Raw genomic sequence first — 17,340 nt, forward strand, 5'->3', positions numbered from 1 at the left:
CAGCTCTTTAGAAAAAACAAAAAACAAAGATGTTTTATTGGACAAGATGAAAAAAAAAAAAAAAAAACTTCCATCCCAAGTATAAATAACTCTTGTTTCTAAAAGGTCAGAAGAACCAAATGATCAAAACCTTTGAATTAACTCAATAAATTAAACACTACTATGGAATAAAAAAAATATATATTTCACAAATAAGATGAGGACAAAATATAAAACTATTGTATTCATTTCTATATCATGACAATTGTTTATTTTTAAAGAAAAGGCACTGCTCTGATCACTGCATCTACTCCAACATAGTTTGACATGTAGGAGTTACATATGTATATTAATAGGTTAACCACTTCTTTTTACACATTGGTTATCTTCTTAGGGGAAAACCGAAAAGTAGCTGGGTTCAAATTATTCTTATGAGCTGTGCATTCTCTAAGTCATCATTTGGGATTCTTCTAGTCATTATTGGAAAACTGATTTACAGCTACCACCAATTAAAAAAAAAAAAAAAAAGAACATATAATTTTATGTCACTCACTTCTGAAAAGATATTGGAGAAACTTTTCCTCCTAAGCAGACACGGAAGACTATGATTGGGACTGCAAAACTCAAGAACATTTATGCCTGGCAATGCACATTAACTCTGCCAAATCTCTTGAGACTCCCTAACACACATTTCCCTCAACCACTGGCGCCAAGAAGTTAAAAGGTCTGCATGTACATTGTAATCAATTCAAAAGTCAGGTAGGAAAGCACAAAGCTAACAGGTATCTAGCTTGAAATTTATAAACTCTTTTATTTTTAGCAAGGAACAACTAAACTGACAATAATGATAAAACAGATTATGAACAAAGCCTTATACCAGTTTTTCTTTTAAAAGTGACATTTACAAAAGCTATCAATATTCCTTTTTTCATGTAAAAAGAACCCATGAGAGATTATGAAATATCACTCTGAAACATTGTGACATATGACGTTATTGATTCATTCATTCACTCAACAGACATTTATGGAACACCTACTAAGGGCAGGTTGTTTAAAGATAGTTAGTAGAAAAGAAATATAGTTAGGGGAAGGAAGGAGAAAGAAGAAAAAAGAGGGCAAGAACAGGAGGAAGAGAAGAAATGTGAAGAAAAAGGAAATAACACAATAATGCAAATGGAAGCATATTTTCAAATATACTATTTGAAATAAACTACTGAGAAAAAAAACCACATGTAATTATCAATAAACAAGTATGCTTACCTTGGGCAGGATCGGGTGGGCCAAATTCCAGAGAATATCGTAAAATGAAATTGTTGTTCCACACATACAGTTGATTATCTCTTGGGTTGTAATCTACTGCAGCAATGTACTGGTACTGGTTAGGAAAGGGAACATCAACATATTCCCCTCGGTTTAATCTGGTATTGTAAATATAATCAATAGCATTCTTCCCCGTTTCACTTTCATTGTCTTGATAAACTGACCGAACTACATAGAGGACGCCACAGATCATAAAAGCGTTGGAGGCAGCGCGTTTATCATAAATGGTCTCCCAAGTTGCTTCAAATCGGAGAGTATATGGATTCAATTGGCTAATAACTATCATTCCATTATTCTGCTCAGTGGCATAAATAACCCACAAACCATTTTCATCAACAGCTAAGTCGATATCAGTCTTCCCTCCCCATCGATATGGAGAAGTATCATGGTAGTTAGCATAGTTTATAATTGCCTCTCCACTTTTAATTCTAGTCCTCAAGTCAAATTTCACAATGTTCCTTGTTCTTTCTTTATTAAAAAACACAGCACCATCATAGACAACAAATCCAGTCCCGTCCACTCGATTGGGAAGTTTATATGTTGTCGTTTGGCGGCTATTTTGGAAGTCCTCCAAAGAAGCATATTCTATCAGAGTATCCGTACGATATGGAGTCCATGGCATGAAATAAATTTTATCTGCAGCCTGAAGAGGGTCTTTGCACCAAGCACCTGCTTTTTGTTCAGCCTCATATATACATGGTGAATCCACAATTGCTTTCAACGTCCCAGGGCAAACAAAAACTAACAGTCACAGAGAGAAGACAAGAATTACAATGAGTTAAAAAATAATCATACATAAATGTAAACAAGTGTAAGTTATGATGACTATGAATCAGGAAAGAAAAATTCATTTCAGCACCATGAAATTATAGATCTTTTTTTTTTTTTTTTTAAATTGATGCAAGTACCATCCACCTTTCTAAAAGTTACCATGTTCAATGTATCAACACAGAAAGTGGATTGGGACAATTTTCACAGTTCAAACCAAAGCTTAATGGCATTCTTAATTAAGTTATTATTTGTATTTTATTTTGTACTTTAATCTTGGGCTTTAGCAATTTATGGATCAAAGGTTTTTAGCTACTGTCTAGCAACATAGGAAGAATTTCCTTTATGTCCAGACTCCTCACCTCCCCCTCACCAACCTCCTCAAAAGTCCCCAAAGTGAAAGCCCCGAATAAAACAAAACAAAACAAAAAGTGAAGGTTTATTCAAAATTTCAGGAGAGGCTTAAAACAAAGGGGCCTCTATTTATTTAAAAATAAATAAATAAAAATGAAAATGTAATTAGGAGCATAGTGTACAATAACCAAAGCGGTGAAAGAAATAGACCAGGAAATCCTGTAACCATGGCATGCAATGGAGAGGGTTTTGGAAGCCAGGCAGGATGGCACATTAATAACAAATAAGTACTCAAGGGTGTGAGGAAAAAGAGAGGTACAGGATGAAGAGATAGAAAAGATATCTTCCCACCTTCCCCCCCCCCCACCAGTAAGGACTTCAGAAACTGGAGCCCACCACCTGCTTTAGCAGCCAATTTTTTATTGCAAACAGTCGACTTCCCTGGGAGGTGCACTTATGAGATCCTGCTGATTAGTAGAGTATTGAGAGTGTTTGTGGGGGAAGGGGAGTGAGGAGGTGAACATCCATAAGGCACATAACAAGGAGCTGGGGTTTGGACTGTATTCGATTATTTACCTTTTTGCTCCACTTCTATTTTAAGCATCGGGAAGAAAAAATAAAAAAAAAAGAGTGCAAGGAAAAAAGAAAAAAGATTAACATAAATTGACTATTAGTCTTAAGACTGAATTAGTAATAGATGCTAAATATAGGGAGAATAAGAGCTGCACTACTTTGGATAAAGAGAAACAGACAACAGGAAAACCTAGCAAGAGAAAGATTCTAAAGTTACATAAATGAACATGGATCAATCATTTTAGTAGATTAAAGAGGCAATACAGATATGTTGGCATGTTGCTTCACTTAGTGAACCTAAATAAATAATGAAAGCTTTCACTAATGCATGGTATACATACTCTCCCCTCCCCAATGTCATTCAATAATCTCACCAAGTCCTATTTTATATAGGCATGCACTACACACACACTCTTACACTCATTCACACGTGCGTGCACTCACCCACACATTTAGCTTTATTTTTTCCACATTAGCCTATCACCCTTAAGTTCAACCAACATTGATATTTTTTAAAGGTAAAAGGGAGAGTAGGAAATTACTGGCCAATTTATTAAAAAATATTCTGATATTCACTTCAAATTTTCATAAATATTGATAAGGCCACATTTTTATTCAAGCATAATTATATTAGATGATGTGGACTTGTGGGCTAAAATAAGTGACTAACCTCCCCTAGTTTCAGATATTCTACTCTGTTAAAATTCTATTTAATTTTATTCCCCTCCCCCAACCCTTTTAGCTTTTTTTACCCTTAAGTCTCGAATAAATTCTATACAATCTAAATCTATTACTTAAAAACTAAGCTTAGAAAAATTGTAAACAAAATACATACAAGAGAAAAGCAAGCACAGTAGGCAAGGAAGAAAAGGAAGAAAGAAAAGTATTGGTTAGCTTTTTAATACAGTCTCTTAACATCATCAAATTTACTACAGAACAGCAGGCTAGCATGCAGAAACCACCATACAGAGCAATCAAGGCAAATGCCCCCCCACATACTCCATAAAACAAACCAGATTAATAGTTATATGACATGAGCAATCCCCCTCCATCTTACCCCACCCCACAACCCACCCCCACAAATGTAAAAGGATTACATTGTTACATGAAGGAAGTTACATAAGAATTCTGTTGCTGAAGAGTCTCCTCATAATTATCGGCCATAAAAAACTATTACACATTATTAGGAGACTTTGAAGTATGTTGCCTGAGTTTCATAAAACCACCAGAGGAATGAGGATTGTTGAAGCCTTTTTTTTGATTAACAGCAGTGTCCAACTATACGGACATCACCTGGTATACTGACAACACCTGTATTCATTCTCAGTGCTTCACACTGACAGGTTCTTGTTTGCTATTGCCACTGGTGGTGATTGTTACCGTTGTTCTTGGGGCTGTTTTTTTTTTTTTATGGGGGAGTCTTAGGGTAGAAAGTTTCACACAGAAACAGTTTTAGCCAAATAAGTGGCACCTCAACCCCCTCTCCCTTTGCTATGGTCAACCACTTTAAAATATTTATTATATATCAGTCACATTGATATCTTCAGGTAACATACTTATTTCTTTCTAATTTCTAATTCTGGATTTATTCAAGTAAATAGACAAGTTGGGACTCTCTGCCATTCAGAATTAATTACTTGCAGATGATTCCTGTTCACACAATGTAAGAACTTATTCCTCAATGAAGAGCAATATTGTACCTGCTTAGAATCAATAATGGTAGGGGAGTGACAAAAATGTCAAGCATAACAGAAATCCCTTGTTTTATGTCTACATTGTAGTCATAAATGATTTGGGGGTGATAGGTGGTTATAATCATTAAACAAATGTTACAAATTCCATTAAATATGAATGGAAAAATAAAACATTTTAATATGCAAATATGTACATATGCATAATGTGTCTAAATTGCATTAATAGTTTAAGTAGAAATATAAAAATTGACATTTTACATTCATTGTAACAAGTTGACTTCTGTTATTCAAAGTATTAATACACTGTACAATGAAGGAAGAAAAAAAATCAGGGAGCTATCTGTTTCTTTGTGACTGAAATAAAGTTTGTATTTAATTTGTGGTCCTTTAGAAAACTGAGCAACAATATCCAAACTTTGAAGATAACAAATAAAATTTGTTGAAGCAACTCAGATATTTTTAAATACTTAAAACTTCAGCCCATATAAAACTTTTTCATAGTGGCTCTAAAAAAAGAATAAGCACTTTAAATCCAGCCTTATATATGTGACATATACATGTCGAAATTCTAATATCATCTTTCCATTTAATGAAAATTTCCAGGCCACTCTTGAAATAGAGTAATGGAATTAATGGAATTGGCTTTCTTTGGCAAAGAAATTGGATAATACAAATTGTTACTTGTCTTTAAAAGGCTGGTTTAATTAGTGTAAAAATCAGCTAAGTCCGTTTGTATGTCTGTACAACAAACAAATATACATTACCTACCATTGTCAAGAGAAGACTGCGTGTATAATAAGCAGGAAAAGAATTGGCCTTAGAGAAACTGAGGCATACACATACACATCACAAATATGTATGTGCATGCATGCATACATATATGCAAAGAGACTCTGTATCTACAGTGACAAAAATTAGTTTTCATTCTGAATCTTCAAGACATTTGTCCAATTATTATTTTTATCACCATATGAAACTTATAGTAATTCTACATGGTGTAATTTTTCATGATAAGATAACTAGAAATAAAATTATTTACAGAAAAAGAAAAAAAAAAAAAAAAAAAAGATAAACCTTGCCGGAATCTGGGGGTTAAAATGCCCACTGGAAGTCTCATTCATCAAGACTTCCTAGTGTATCTTAAATCTGTTTGGGGGATCATGAGAAAACTTTCAGTACTTCTCCATGTGTTATATCCATGCATCTTCAGTACCTGCAGCAATGTTTTTTGTTTTTGTTTTTTTAGGGGGGAGGAGATTTCTCAAGTAATGATTAAAAATATGTGTGTGCACAAAATATTTAGATAATACACATAACATTCATATTAAGTGTATATCTGTGAATGTTTAAGGACTGAAATAATACTAAAACAATAGCTAACAGTTTCTACTAAATTCATTCATATCTAAAAATTGTTATGAATAGATTTTTTTTTAAGACATTACATGTGGAAGAAGAAAAATCACATTTTAGGATTTTTAAGTTCCTGGAGGATTTGCTTTGAAGAGTTACTCGGCATAGTGCCATGTGACAAAAGATACCAAATAAAATGTTATTTACTGATGACATCATTTCCATCCAATCAGTAAACTGTAGAAAGAGGCATGCAAATTCGCCTTGGCCATAGAGAAGAAACACAATGGAAGAAGAGAATGCCAAACCCTAAAAAGAGCAGCAGGTAGAGGATACAGATAATAGAGAATGTGATGAATGAAACTTTTTTTTTTTTTAATGTAGCATGGAGAGGATGACAGAAATCACGGGCATTGAAATGCTTTCAAGAATGATTTTTAAAGAGCCGTCTAACAAGTGAAGAGTTTTTTCAGCCCTACAGAAAATTTGTACAAATGAAACTGTGTGGCACCACTACGTAGGACAATTCTATTTCCTTAATGTGTCATTAGGAGGGAAAGAAAAGTCACAGACCCATTACTGTCTCGTGCCAACATCTAGGAAGTGAATGGAAACTGAATTACCAGTAAAGAGAACAAATACTTTTCTGAATCTGGTTCTGTGTTAGAGTTTAGTGCTCACACACAAGGGACTAGACTTCTGAACAGCTGAAAAGGTAAAAATTCTGAAAGTTAGAATGACCAGGAGATATCCAAACTTTTCCCCCTCTCAAACAGCATGAGAAATTACTGAACTCTGAAAATAATATGTGTATAATACTGTTCTTGGTCTATGGCCTGGGTCACAGGGACTGGCTCCAGGGAGACACAACTCTTGGCAGCTCTGACTCATTCCATTGTTAGGGTCAGGACGTGTATCCCTTTTATAATTGGAGGATTGAAACCATGCTAAATTCAAGTAAAAGCAACTTTATGGAACAGAATAATTTCAGTTAGCTCAAAACAACACAGTTCCTCTGGTGGCAAAAAGAGAATGATTATATAAGCCACCAATATTACGCACAGGGGAAATGGAGCTAAGATCAGTGCTCACAGTAGGCTTCCAATCCTACAAATGATACAGGGGGAAAAAAAGGAAACGCACACAGAAAGGCATCCATTTTACAGGAACACAGGAACACATGGCAAGAATGAAACAAAAAAAAAAAGATGATCTGTGTTTGGCCTTTAACTGACGCTCCATAATCCTAAATCAACTTAATAGTAGAAAGCACTTTGCAGAAGTCTTCAAACTTTTATTTTTAAAACATGTTGAAAGAATAACCACCTTCACTGGCAGTTTGAACATAATAAGTCTCATGCCAGAAGTCATTCTTTTGGTTTCTAAGTCTGTAAATGTTATGATTTCAGTATGCTTCTGAATCAGATTTTACATGTGAGTAAAGACATATATTCAGGGTGAGTCCTGACAAAGAACTTTGGCTTCAGAGGGTCTGCTGGCTTAGAGAACATGTGACCATGAGTCCCTTTTAAAATGATAAAAAGTAATTATAAGAAGTGACCCAAAATGGCATCACAAAAACTAAGGGATATATTTAAGCCTTCAAATTGACTCAAATGGTATGGCCGAAGGAGTGCTGAAGAAATAAAAGAAGATTCCAAAATATAAATTCTGGTTATTTGAAATTGGAAGAGTTCAGAGATTCTTAAGCCACTGCCAATTCTTGTAATTTTCTTCATTCTTTTATATATGTATATTCTTTTCTAAGATGCTACTAACAACAGGTGCTTTTCCACAATTTTGTTCAATGTGCTTAATTTGTATTAACTTTGATTAGTGACATGGACAAATGTGCTGCTGAATCAGGCAAAAAAAGTTTCTCTGAACAAAAGTGAGCAATGAAGGAAACCATTACCTCAATGGTGACTTTCACCATGTACCAAAGTAACCACAGCAGCAGGTAGTCTTTCAAGAGACTCGGGATTAAAATTGAAGTCAATTCCTTCTTTAGAAAGCTGTGAGCCAAACCAATTTGTCAGCAACTGGTATTGGGCAAAAGTACAAATTTCTATCTGGCCTATTGAATAGCTAATTCAAGTTTGTTTTCTGGAAAAACACTAGCCTTAAAAGCCAAACACTTAAGAACACAGACAGACACTTGGCCAGCGTCACATTATGGCTTCCTTCCACACTTGGTGAAGCTAATTGGAGGCCCTAGTCTGTAAGTGCTCTGCATGCATAATGGTTCTGGAGGCCATAAACGTATGCTTCTCTTGCATGGAGTTGTGTTCCAGCATCAATTGGAAAGGTTAGAGGAAGTGAACAAGAACAAAACGTTTATACTTACTATAAGGGACACATTCATATTGGACTTCAAGGTATTTGTATGTTCCAGGACAAGGGTCAGGAAATACATCTGACCCAGTAACTACTATGCATTGTGTTCGGTTGTTACACCTGTAACAGAAGCAAAAGAAAAGCTCATTAATTTCAACTACAATTTGAATTGTAATTCACTGTCAACACAATCAATCGATATAAGATCAATTGAAGTTTGCAAAAAATCAAGTGTTATCGAGCCAATTCATGGCTATCTAATTTCATAAAAACAATGAATCCAGGTTTTATTAGAGATTATAGTTATAAATGAGGGAAATAACTAATCTTTCAAGCCATAACAATCATTTTTATTAAAATTTTATTTTTATGTCATCCAAGTGTTTAAAATATACTATAAAGTGTAAAAAAAAAAATAACACGATCTTTTAACCTTGAACTGAGAGGCAAGAGAGAAAAAAAAGGGAGAGAGAGAGAGAGAGAGAGAGGGAGGGAGGGAGAGAACCAGACAGATGAAAAGAGGGAGGGATAGGAATAAGAAGTGAGAGAGAGAAGAAGGGAGTGTCAACAAACAGGAAGGAAATACTCAAATGAGGGAATTCTTTCTAAAAACTGCTAAGAACTTTCTAAGAACTTCCCTAACTTAGTAGGGAATATTATAAAGCATGTATATATGAAATTACTTGCCCACAGTCAACAGGCTAGTAAATGTCCAAAACAAGATTTGATCTCAATCTTGCTGACTATAAGCCCAACACTCCTTCCACTAGCTAGGCTGCCTGCCCGTAAAAGAAAAGGAATTATAATCACGAAAGTTATTATTTGGACACTGGCAACTTGTAAGTTCTTTGCCATAGGTATTTTTCACACTCTTGAATACAAAGCCACAGACCAATATAATACACCTCCTGTACAAATATCTTTCCCCACCCATAATTTGCAAATTTTGTATAAATTGACACAATGAAGAGAAATAGATAAAAAATTTGCATTAATAATTCCCTGAAATAGTCTATCTTATTATGCCAAATTAAAATGCTGTATTATTCCAATGGCAAATCTTTTAGAGATATACAACTTTTTCTATAATTTAGACTAAATGGATTATGTCTTGATTGAGCAAAATAATATATATTCAGTTTCTGTACAGTAGCCTCTAGCTCCAAGTCCTTTTTATTCATCGCAATCAATGTTATTCACTTCTGGGAGGGGTCCTATGACAAAGGTCATGTACAGCAGAATTTAAATGGAACAGATTAAAAAACAAAAATCCAAACAATCAACTAAGGTCCTATGAGCTAGTTAGTGGTACAGCCAAGAATTAAAACCAAATCCCCAGAATGATTATTTCACTGCTAAATTGTTGGCTCCTGAAAAAGAAACTAATCAGCTCATAAATTAAGAGGTGGAAGGCACCACATAGGTCGAATCCAAACCCTTTCATTTTATAGCTGAGAAAACAATCTCTAAGAGGTTAAATATCACGTCCATGGTCAAACAGATAAAAAGTGGACTGACTATTCAAGGCCTGTTTATCTGGCTTCGTTTGGCACCCTCAGTAATGGACAAGCACTAAGAAGAAATAGAAGAAATATCTGTTACTGAAAAATTACACAGATAATTTTTTTGGAGGGAGAACAGAAAGGGGTGTGACCTCTATAATAATTGAACTACAGTCTCAAATCAGATTTGTCTTGGCTCCTTGGAACGATCACAAAATCTGAATTAGCCTTTAGATTTTAATATGACAAAATTTAAAAGAGTAATACAGGTCAAAGTGTAATATAATGACCTTGAAGAGGAAGTCTTGTACTGTTATTTGAATTATGGTATAATGGATATTACTCAAATAAGATCAAAATTACTAATGACAATTTTATTTTGATTAACTTGTGATAAACTATGACTTCCCAAAAATGCATCACTGGCATAGTAATTTTGAGCATGTGGCTAACATGAATGTAATAGTGCCAAGTTTGCTTGAAAAGCCTTTTTTTAAAAAAAATTCCCACTGCAATTATATATTTCTATTTGATTTTCTTTGGGGAGAAAAAATAGCTATGTGCTATATGAGTGAAATAAGGAAATGAGAATTCTGGTAAAAAATTGTGTTCTGGTCATTTTTAGTAGTAGCCACATATATGTTTAAGTTCCAATGTAGTTCAATACACAATGTTGGCTGGAGAAAGTAGGAACACAGCTCTATAATGGTTTTTATACATACATATATACATACAATGCAAAAAGAAGTGATATCAAACTTATATAACAATTTCTCTTAAAAATCATTGGCCCCCTTAATGTCATATTCTTCCATAACATCAAAGAATCATAAATTTAGAATATGGGACCCCAGAAGTCATCTAGTCTATCCTTGTTCTGTCTTGCTTCTGCCTACTTATTTTTCCCTTTTATAATAGTCACCGAGCGATTAAGTGACTTTTTATACATGTAGGAGAACTCAATCACTTATCTTTTGCATTTTAAGAAAAATCTTATAAACTAAGCAGCGCTAACTCAGCCATATGACTATAGCAATTGTGGAAGAGGAAAATGGGTTAGTTCTCACTGAGGGTCTTGAAGCAAAGGCTGGATGATTATTTAATAGATATATTGTAGAATGGATGCTTATTTTAGGTGCAGGGTTGAAATAGACTTCTGACTCTAAGATTGTCTAATAAATAATCAAGGACAAAGGAATAGTATTTTTAGGAGTAACAGCATGAGCTCTGTTTGGGACACACTGACTCTGTCTCAAATATGCAGAAGAGATCTTTATGTAGGCAATATCAATAATCTTTCCATGGAAACTTTGTCAGTATAATCGTTCTATATGTCTCTGTACATACAACTTCATTGAAGTGAACAGAAAACAGCATTTTATACAAAGGAAAAATACTGCTTAAAAATTTTTTCCTCTATACATTTCTTTATATCAGTAAAGTTTTAGAGGCACTATGACTAAAATGAATGATATGCATAAATATATCTAATGGATTCATTAATAAATTCCAACTGTACTTTTGTTATTTGAAGTATAATGATAAATAATATCACAATATCCAGATGAGGAAAACCCCACTTAAAGTAAATTAATCTTACATGACTTGAAGGCAATAAAAGGTTCTATGTGACTAAGGGACCTGCCTTCATATGGGCTTCTCACTTTCTCTTTTTCTCTTAGGAAAATTCAAAGATTTAATTAACTTCAAAACTTTCCAAAGATGTTCTTGTGTTATCTTATTTCATTTTCTACAACTGCCCAAAAAGGTCCTGAACTTCTACTTAAGTACAGATATTTTTTTTTTTTATTTGAGGACCAGCTTATCCAGGTTCAGAGAAAACTCATACTGGATAGAATATCGAATCTGGAATAGGAAGACTCATAACTAAGTTCAAATCTGGCCTCAGACATTTTTTACTAGCTGTGTGACCCTGGCCAAGTCACTTTACTCTGTTTGCCTCAGTTTCCTCATCTGTCAAATGAACTAGAGTAGGAAATGGTAACCCACTATAGTATCTTTGCCAATAAAATTCCAAAAAAAGTCATGACTGAAGTGACTGAACAACAACAAAGACTGGCTATTCGGAACTAACTTTACTCAGCTAAAGAAATTCATAAAGCTCATAGTCCAAGGCACAGAGGGGGTGTGATCATACCAAAGCATGAAATCATCAATAGGCTGTAATAATGAAGTATAACTCTAAGCAGTGGACTATTATAAGGTAGCAGATGGAAAGTCCAGCTTAGAGGAAACAAAGATTTGTTTTCAGAAACAAAGAAGATATGCAAAATTAAAAGGATGAATAGAATCTATGTAAAAATTGTTTAATGGACTTAATAATGCTAATGTTTTCTACTAATAATATGAATTATAAGAAACAAGAGTGATGATCTAATACTGAACATATACTGTCAGTATGAAGTTAGACACATAACTGAACCTCTCAAGGCTTCCAGGCAATCCTCTAACAACGAAGGCCAACAGTTTTATAGTGCTGTCAAGTTTGTAACATGATTTACAAATACCACATTTTATAAGTATTATCTCTAAGATCATATATGCTCATTTCTTCTGAAGGCTTTTTCTTATAATACTGAATTACAGTTTTGGTAGAAATGATTAATTAGTCAATGTATAGTTCGTGTTCTGAGTTGATATTCATATAATGTGAGTAGATGTAGAAAAAGATCCTTGGCATATTGATTGGACAACTTTTGGAGGACGTCTAGGAAGACTAAGAAAAGAAACACAGAGAAAAAGGCAATATGAATGGCTTATAACTTCAGCTGCTGAAAGGAGCATTAGCATCAATCAGATTATGGACTCACCGTACCAAAGAATAGCCAATAAAGAAGATATGCAAAATTAAAAGGATGAATAGAATCTATGTAAAAATTGTTTAATGGACTTAATAATGCTAATGTTTTCTACTAATAATATGAATTATAAGAAACAAGAGTGATGATCTAATACTGAATGCACCAAAAGCTAATAGATGAACAGTATTACCATTTTGGGGGGAAACGTAAGTAAGAATAGAATCCAATAGCACGTGTGCTACTTAATCACATATATTTTAAAAATACATGTATATCTAACAAAAAACACTCCTTTGGAATGTTAGCTAAGATTTCTAAATTCAAATAAATATACAACATATGCAACAAATTATTACACTTTGCTACTCATTCCCACAGATGTACTTCTTCACTTAATCTAAAGTTAGAAATTCCCATTCAGAAATAAGATCAGTTGATTCTGTTTTCTCAAGAGAAGATAACGGGGCAAATCTTGAAACAGAATACCTACAAGTTATAGTCTAACTTCTGAAATATAAGGGGAAAACAAAACAATAAATCCAGGACATTTACAGGAAAAGGATTCTAAAAACCTTTTAAGATACTGAAATGGTATATGTAGCTGTGTGACCTTGGGCAAGTCACTTAATAACCCTAGCCTCAGGGGGAAAAAAAAGAAATGGTATATGTCCAAAACTTACACGAGACAAAAGACCTTTTTAAAAAAATCTTTAAAAATACCACATCACAGCAAACGGCACTCATTCAGTAGTCTAATGACCATTTACTCATTTATTAAGTGTCCATTATTCACATGGTATTTTGCTAGGTACTGAGGAAGTGCCAAAGAGAAATAAGGTCTTAAGGGAATGACCTGATCTCAAGGGTGTTTTAAAATCATGTAGTCCAAAGTCCCACCCAATACAATCATCTCTCCTATGATCTGTGGCAGATGTTATCCAGCTTTTACTTATATTGATTTTTATTAATGGTGTATATTTTGATCATAACAAAATTCAAGTTTTATTTTGCTTTGGATCTATAAATGTATCAGTTAAGATAAATCTCTTTACCAACAAATATTAACTCTTGCATGATTTATATTTTGAATATAAGCTCCTGGGCAGAGAAAGGTTAAATGACTTAACCTTAAATGACCATGGTCAACAACAAAGCTACTAAGAGTCAGAAGCACAATTTGAACTGTGACGAATCTGTCTTTTACTCATGATTCCAAAAAGTTTGAGCATAGTACAAGATACTATGGTACCAGTTAGGGAATTCTTAATATTCACAATGCCAAAACAAGATTAATTTATTACAAGAAAATAAATACAATTTTTGACAAGACACATAGTAACAGTTGATTTTATGTTCCATATAAGCATATGAATTATTCAGAAACCATAGTTGTGCACAGATCAAAAGCAATTTTGTGGAAAGTTATCTGTTTTGTTTTTGTCCCTAACCACTGTGAGGAAAATAAAATGCTAAAGGCTGGTTTTCAACTATTCAAACAGTCTCCTTCCTTTATCATTTAAAGTGCAAAAACAAAACATAACAAGCTTGTATTTTTACAAACCACAGGTGTCAATTAGTATAATCAGAAAGCAAATTCTTAAAAACTAATTTAATAATTAAATTAACATGCTTAAATGTGTCTCATGAGCAGAACTACTTGCTAATCTGGACTGGTTCTTTACATGACAGAGAGAGAAATGTATGCCCCTCACCCCCTCCCCAACAAATAATTTCCACAGATCTGCCAAAATTAAAGTGGCAGAAGAGAAAAAAAAATATTTCTTTTTCATGTGTCATCTTCCCTGTGTTGTGTAAATTTTTCCATGTGCACAGCTCTAAAAAGCAGTACTTCTCATGCTAATTTGTTTCCACTGCAACTCTAATCTTGACTTGTACAATGCCCAACAAATTGCTTTTACTTTTCTTTTGATTATCTTATGCTCATTATTACACTTTACCAAGTGCAAAGTATGGAGATGAGATTCTATGTGTAATCTATTGTGTGAGGTGTTTTAATCAATAGTCTTGTTCTGCTGATTAAGCAGAGGCTTGTGTTTTGGCAAGATAACATTAGTTTCTCCAGTCATGCTCCAAAAACCATTGGGAATCTTCAGCAGATCATTAGATATGCTACAATAAAGCTTTGGTACATTCTCTTTTCTTCCTTAAATTACTTCTTCACTGTCCTATCATTCTCCGTCACCGATGGCATTGCATTATTATTATAGCTCCCCTGAAACTCGCACCAGAGCTATGTCTCCAGGCCATAGGACGCCATTTTCAATTGAAGCTTCTGCTTGAAAATATAAATTAAGAAAATTTCATTATCTCCTGCCAGGGGCCATTATTCACCAGTGTTCTATGGAAGATTAAAAATGCAAAATCTATGGACTTGAACAAATATTCCAGCATTCAAATGAAAAGCTCTGCCGATTATGACAGGAACCTAAAACTCAACTACAGCTAAAGTTTGAAGAGTCGTCACCAAAATCAATATTGTACTAAACCTGCAGGGAGTAGGAGGATGCCGAGCTCTAGAGAGAAATCTAGTGTCAGATTTATCACGACACATGGTTTTCATTAGTGACTGCTTTCATTTGGCACAATTCACTTAGACAATAATAGTAATCTCAGGTGATAAGGATCATAGCTCTAAAGCTGAAAGGGGCCTCAGAACCATTTAGTACAATTCTATAATTTTAGAAATGGAAATTGATGCTCTAAAAAGTGATTCAAAGTAAGTGATAGCCATACAGGTAGGCAGTAAGCATCAGGTGGGAATGGAACCCAGTTCTTTCACTATCTGACTTCTGATCTCTGCTTTTTTCTACTATGCTTGTTCTTTTGATGAATCAAAAATGGATGTGATTTAAAAAAGAAATAACTCTTTTGAATGAACAAGTCATCTATAATGTGATAGTGCCAGTTTTATTCAGGACATGTCCATGAGTGTCCATATGTATGTGTGTGTATGAAGTCATTATCAAGAGCAAGTTATGTATTTCCCAAAGAGTAGGTTGTTCCTGGTATCATCATTAAAATGAAGATATTCTCTATTCCAAGCTTACTTCCCAGCACTACAATTCAAGAGAGGGCTATATTCTTTCTAGGTGCATAGGTTGGGGATAAACAAAAGTATAAATAAACCCAAGGGTGTACAAACTCACAAAATAAACAAAAGCATCAAAAATATGCTGCCATCCTCTACTACAGTCCACTTGTCTCGCCTTTAAAAACAACCTCATTTTAAATACACACAGACACACAGACACATAGACACAAAGAGCATTGAGTAGACTCCCTGCAAATACAATTCAATGGCAGCTAAAATCAGATATCCATCCAGCAAACCGTTAGCCCTATTTCTTTGAGAATTGTGTGTCATTGTTGGCACATCACAATACCATAAAAATCAATATGTCTCCCTATGGCTCTATAATCTGTATACTATGAAGAGAAATGGGCAACATAGTCAGAGAATATACTCCTGTAACAGTCTCCAGGGTATCTCTAACCTTGTATTCAAATGTGGGGACCCTTCTCAATATAAAGAGAATTCCCACAGAGACCACCCAAGATACAGAACCAGATTTACTTGCCATCTTTATTACTCACTACCTTTTGGACCTTTCCCTCAATTTCTTGGTTCCTCAGTTTCTTCATCTGTAGAAAAACAGGCTTAAAAGTAAATGATATTAATGCTTTTTTGTTTATTTGTTTTTCCCCAGTATTAATTTTCATCAACAAGTTTACGTCAAATGTTCCTAAGAAATGTAGTATACCCAAGAAATGTATTCTCTTTACCAAACCAAGATAACTATTACCTTTACAGATATATGGTAATGGAAAACTGAGCAGAATGTTAAATTAAATCTTTGAAGGAAAGTAAACTGTTTATTTATAACATGTTCCTTAATCACACTGTAAGGTTAAACAAAATGGGTTCTGCTTTCGCTAAATATTTAATAATAATGAATTGTGAGTCTTACTAATTACTAAATAAACATAACATTAGGAAACTAAATGATGTGTAATTAATGGCAAAAGAGGTGTTCCATAATAATGTCATCATTTGTCAAATATATGTACTCATAATTAATGCAATAATATGAATTGTCCAGAGCATTCCCATCAGTCTTGTAAAATCCCCATGTTCAAAATTATTGAGTTAAATAACTTTTAAGGATCAGCGTTTTATATACTATGAAATTCTTCTATGAAAAAGGTGACCAGTAGATTCTTTTTATAATCACTGAGTAAATACAGATACTTGAAAGGCATGCATATTTTGGGCCATCATAATATGATTTTTGTTCAGTGAAGCCCTGATTGGTGATTTTTAATTTTCCCTGAAATATGTAAATCTATTAAAAATCACCAATCAGGGCTGCTTTGAACAAAAATCATATTATTTAATGAGTAGTATCAATAAGATTATGCTCTTGAAATAGAAAAAGAATACATTTTAAAGAAACTTATTAAAATACTAAAAATATCAGAGCTCCTCTTTTCTAAATACTGGATTCTGGAATGCTGATACTGGCCAAGTGATGGACAAAAAATGAGGGAGAATGTTTGTTACTACAGCACTTCAGTATAACCCCAAAAAAGAAAAAAAAAAGAAAAAAAAAAAAAGGA

General features: G+C 33.9%; 1 protein-coding gene across 27 annotated transcripts in view; it reads right to left on the reverse strand.

Annotated features, from left to right (window-relative positions):
• ADGRL2 (adhesion G protein-coupled receptor L2) overlaps window positions 1–17,340 on the reverse strand; it is an 809,217-nt gene that overhangs the window by 55,263 nt on the left and 736,614 nt on the right. For all 27 annotated transcript variants that reach the window (XM_074266407.1, XM_074266405.1, XM_074266410.1 and 24 more), the window contains 2 exons: window positions 8,389–8,498; window positions 1,240–2,040 (listed from right to left, as the gene is read on the reverse strand). In XM_074266407.1, coding sequence (XP_074122508.1) covers window positions 1,240–2,040; window positions 8,389–8,498 — 911 coding nt within the window. The remainder of the gene's footprint in view (window positions 1–1,239; window positions 2,041–8,388; window positions 8,499–17,340) is intronic.

The sequence above is a fragment of the Sminthopsis crassicaudata genome, chromosome 4, assembly GCF_048593235.1.
Source record: "Sminthopsis crassicaudata isolate SCR6 chromosome 4, ASM4859323v1, whole genome shotgun sequence".
Taxonomy (NCBI): domain Eukaryota; kingdom Metazoa; phylum Chordata; class Mammalia; order Dasyuromorphia; family Dasyuridae; genus Sminthopsis; species Sminthopsis crassicaudata.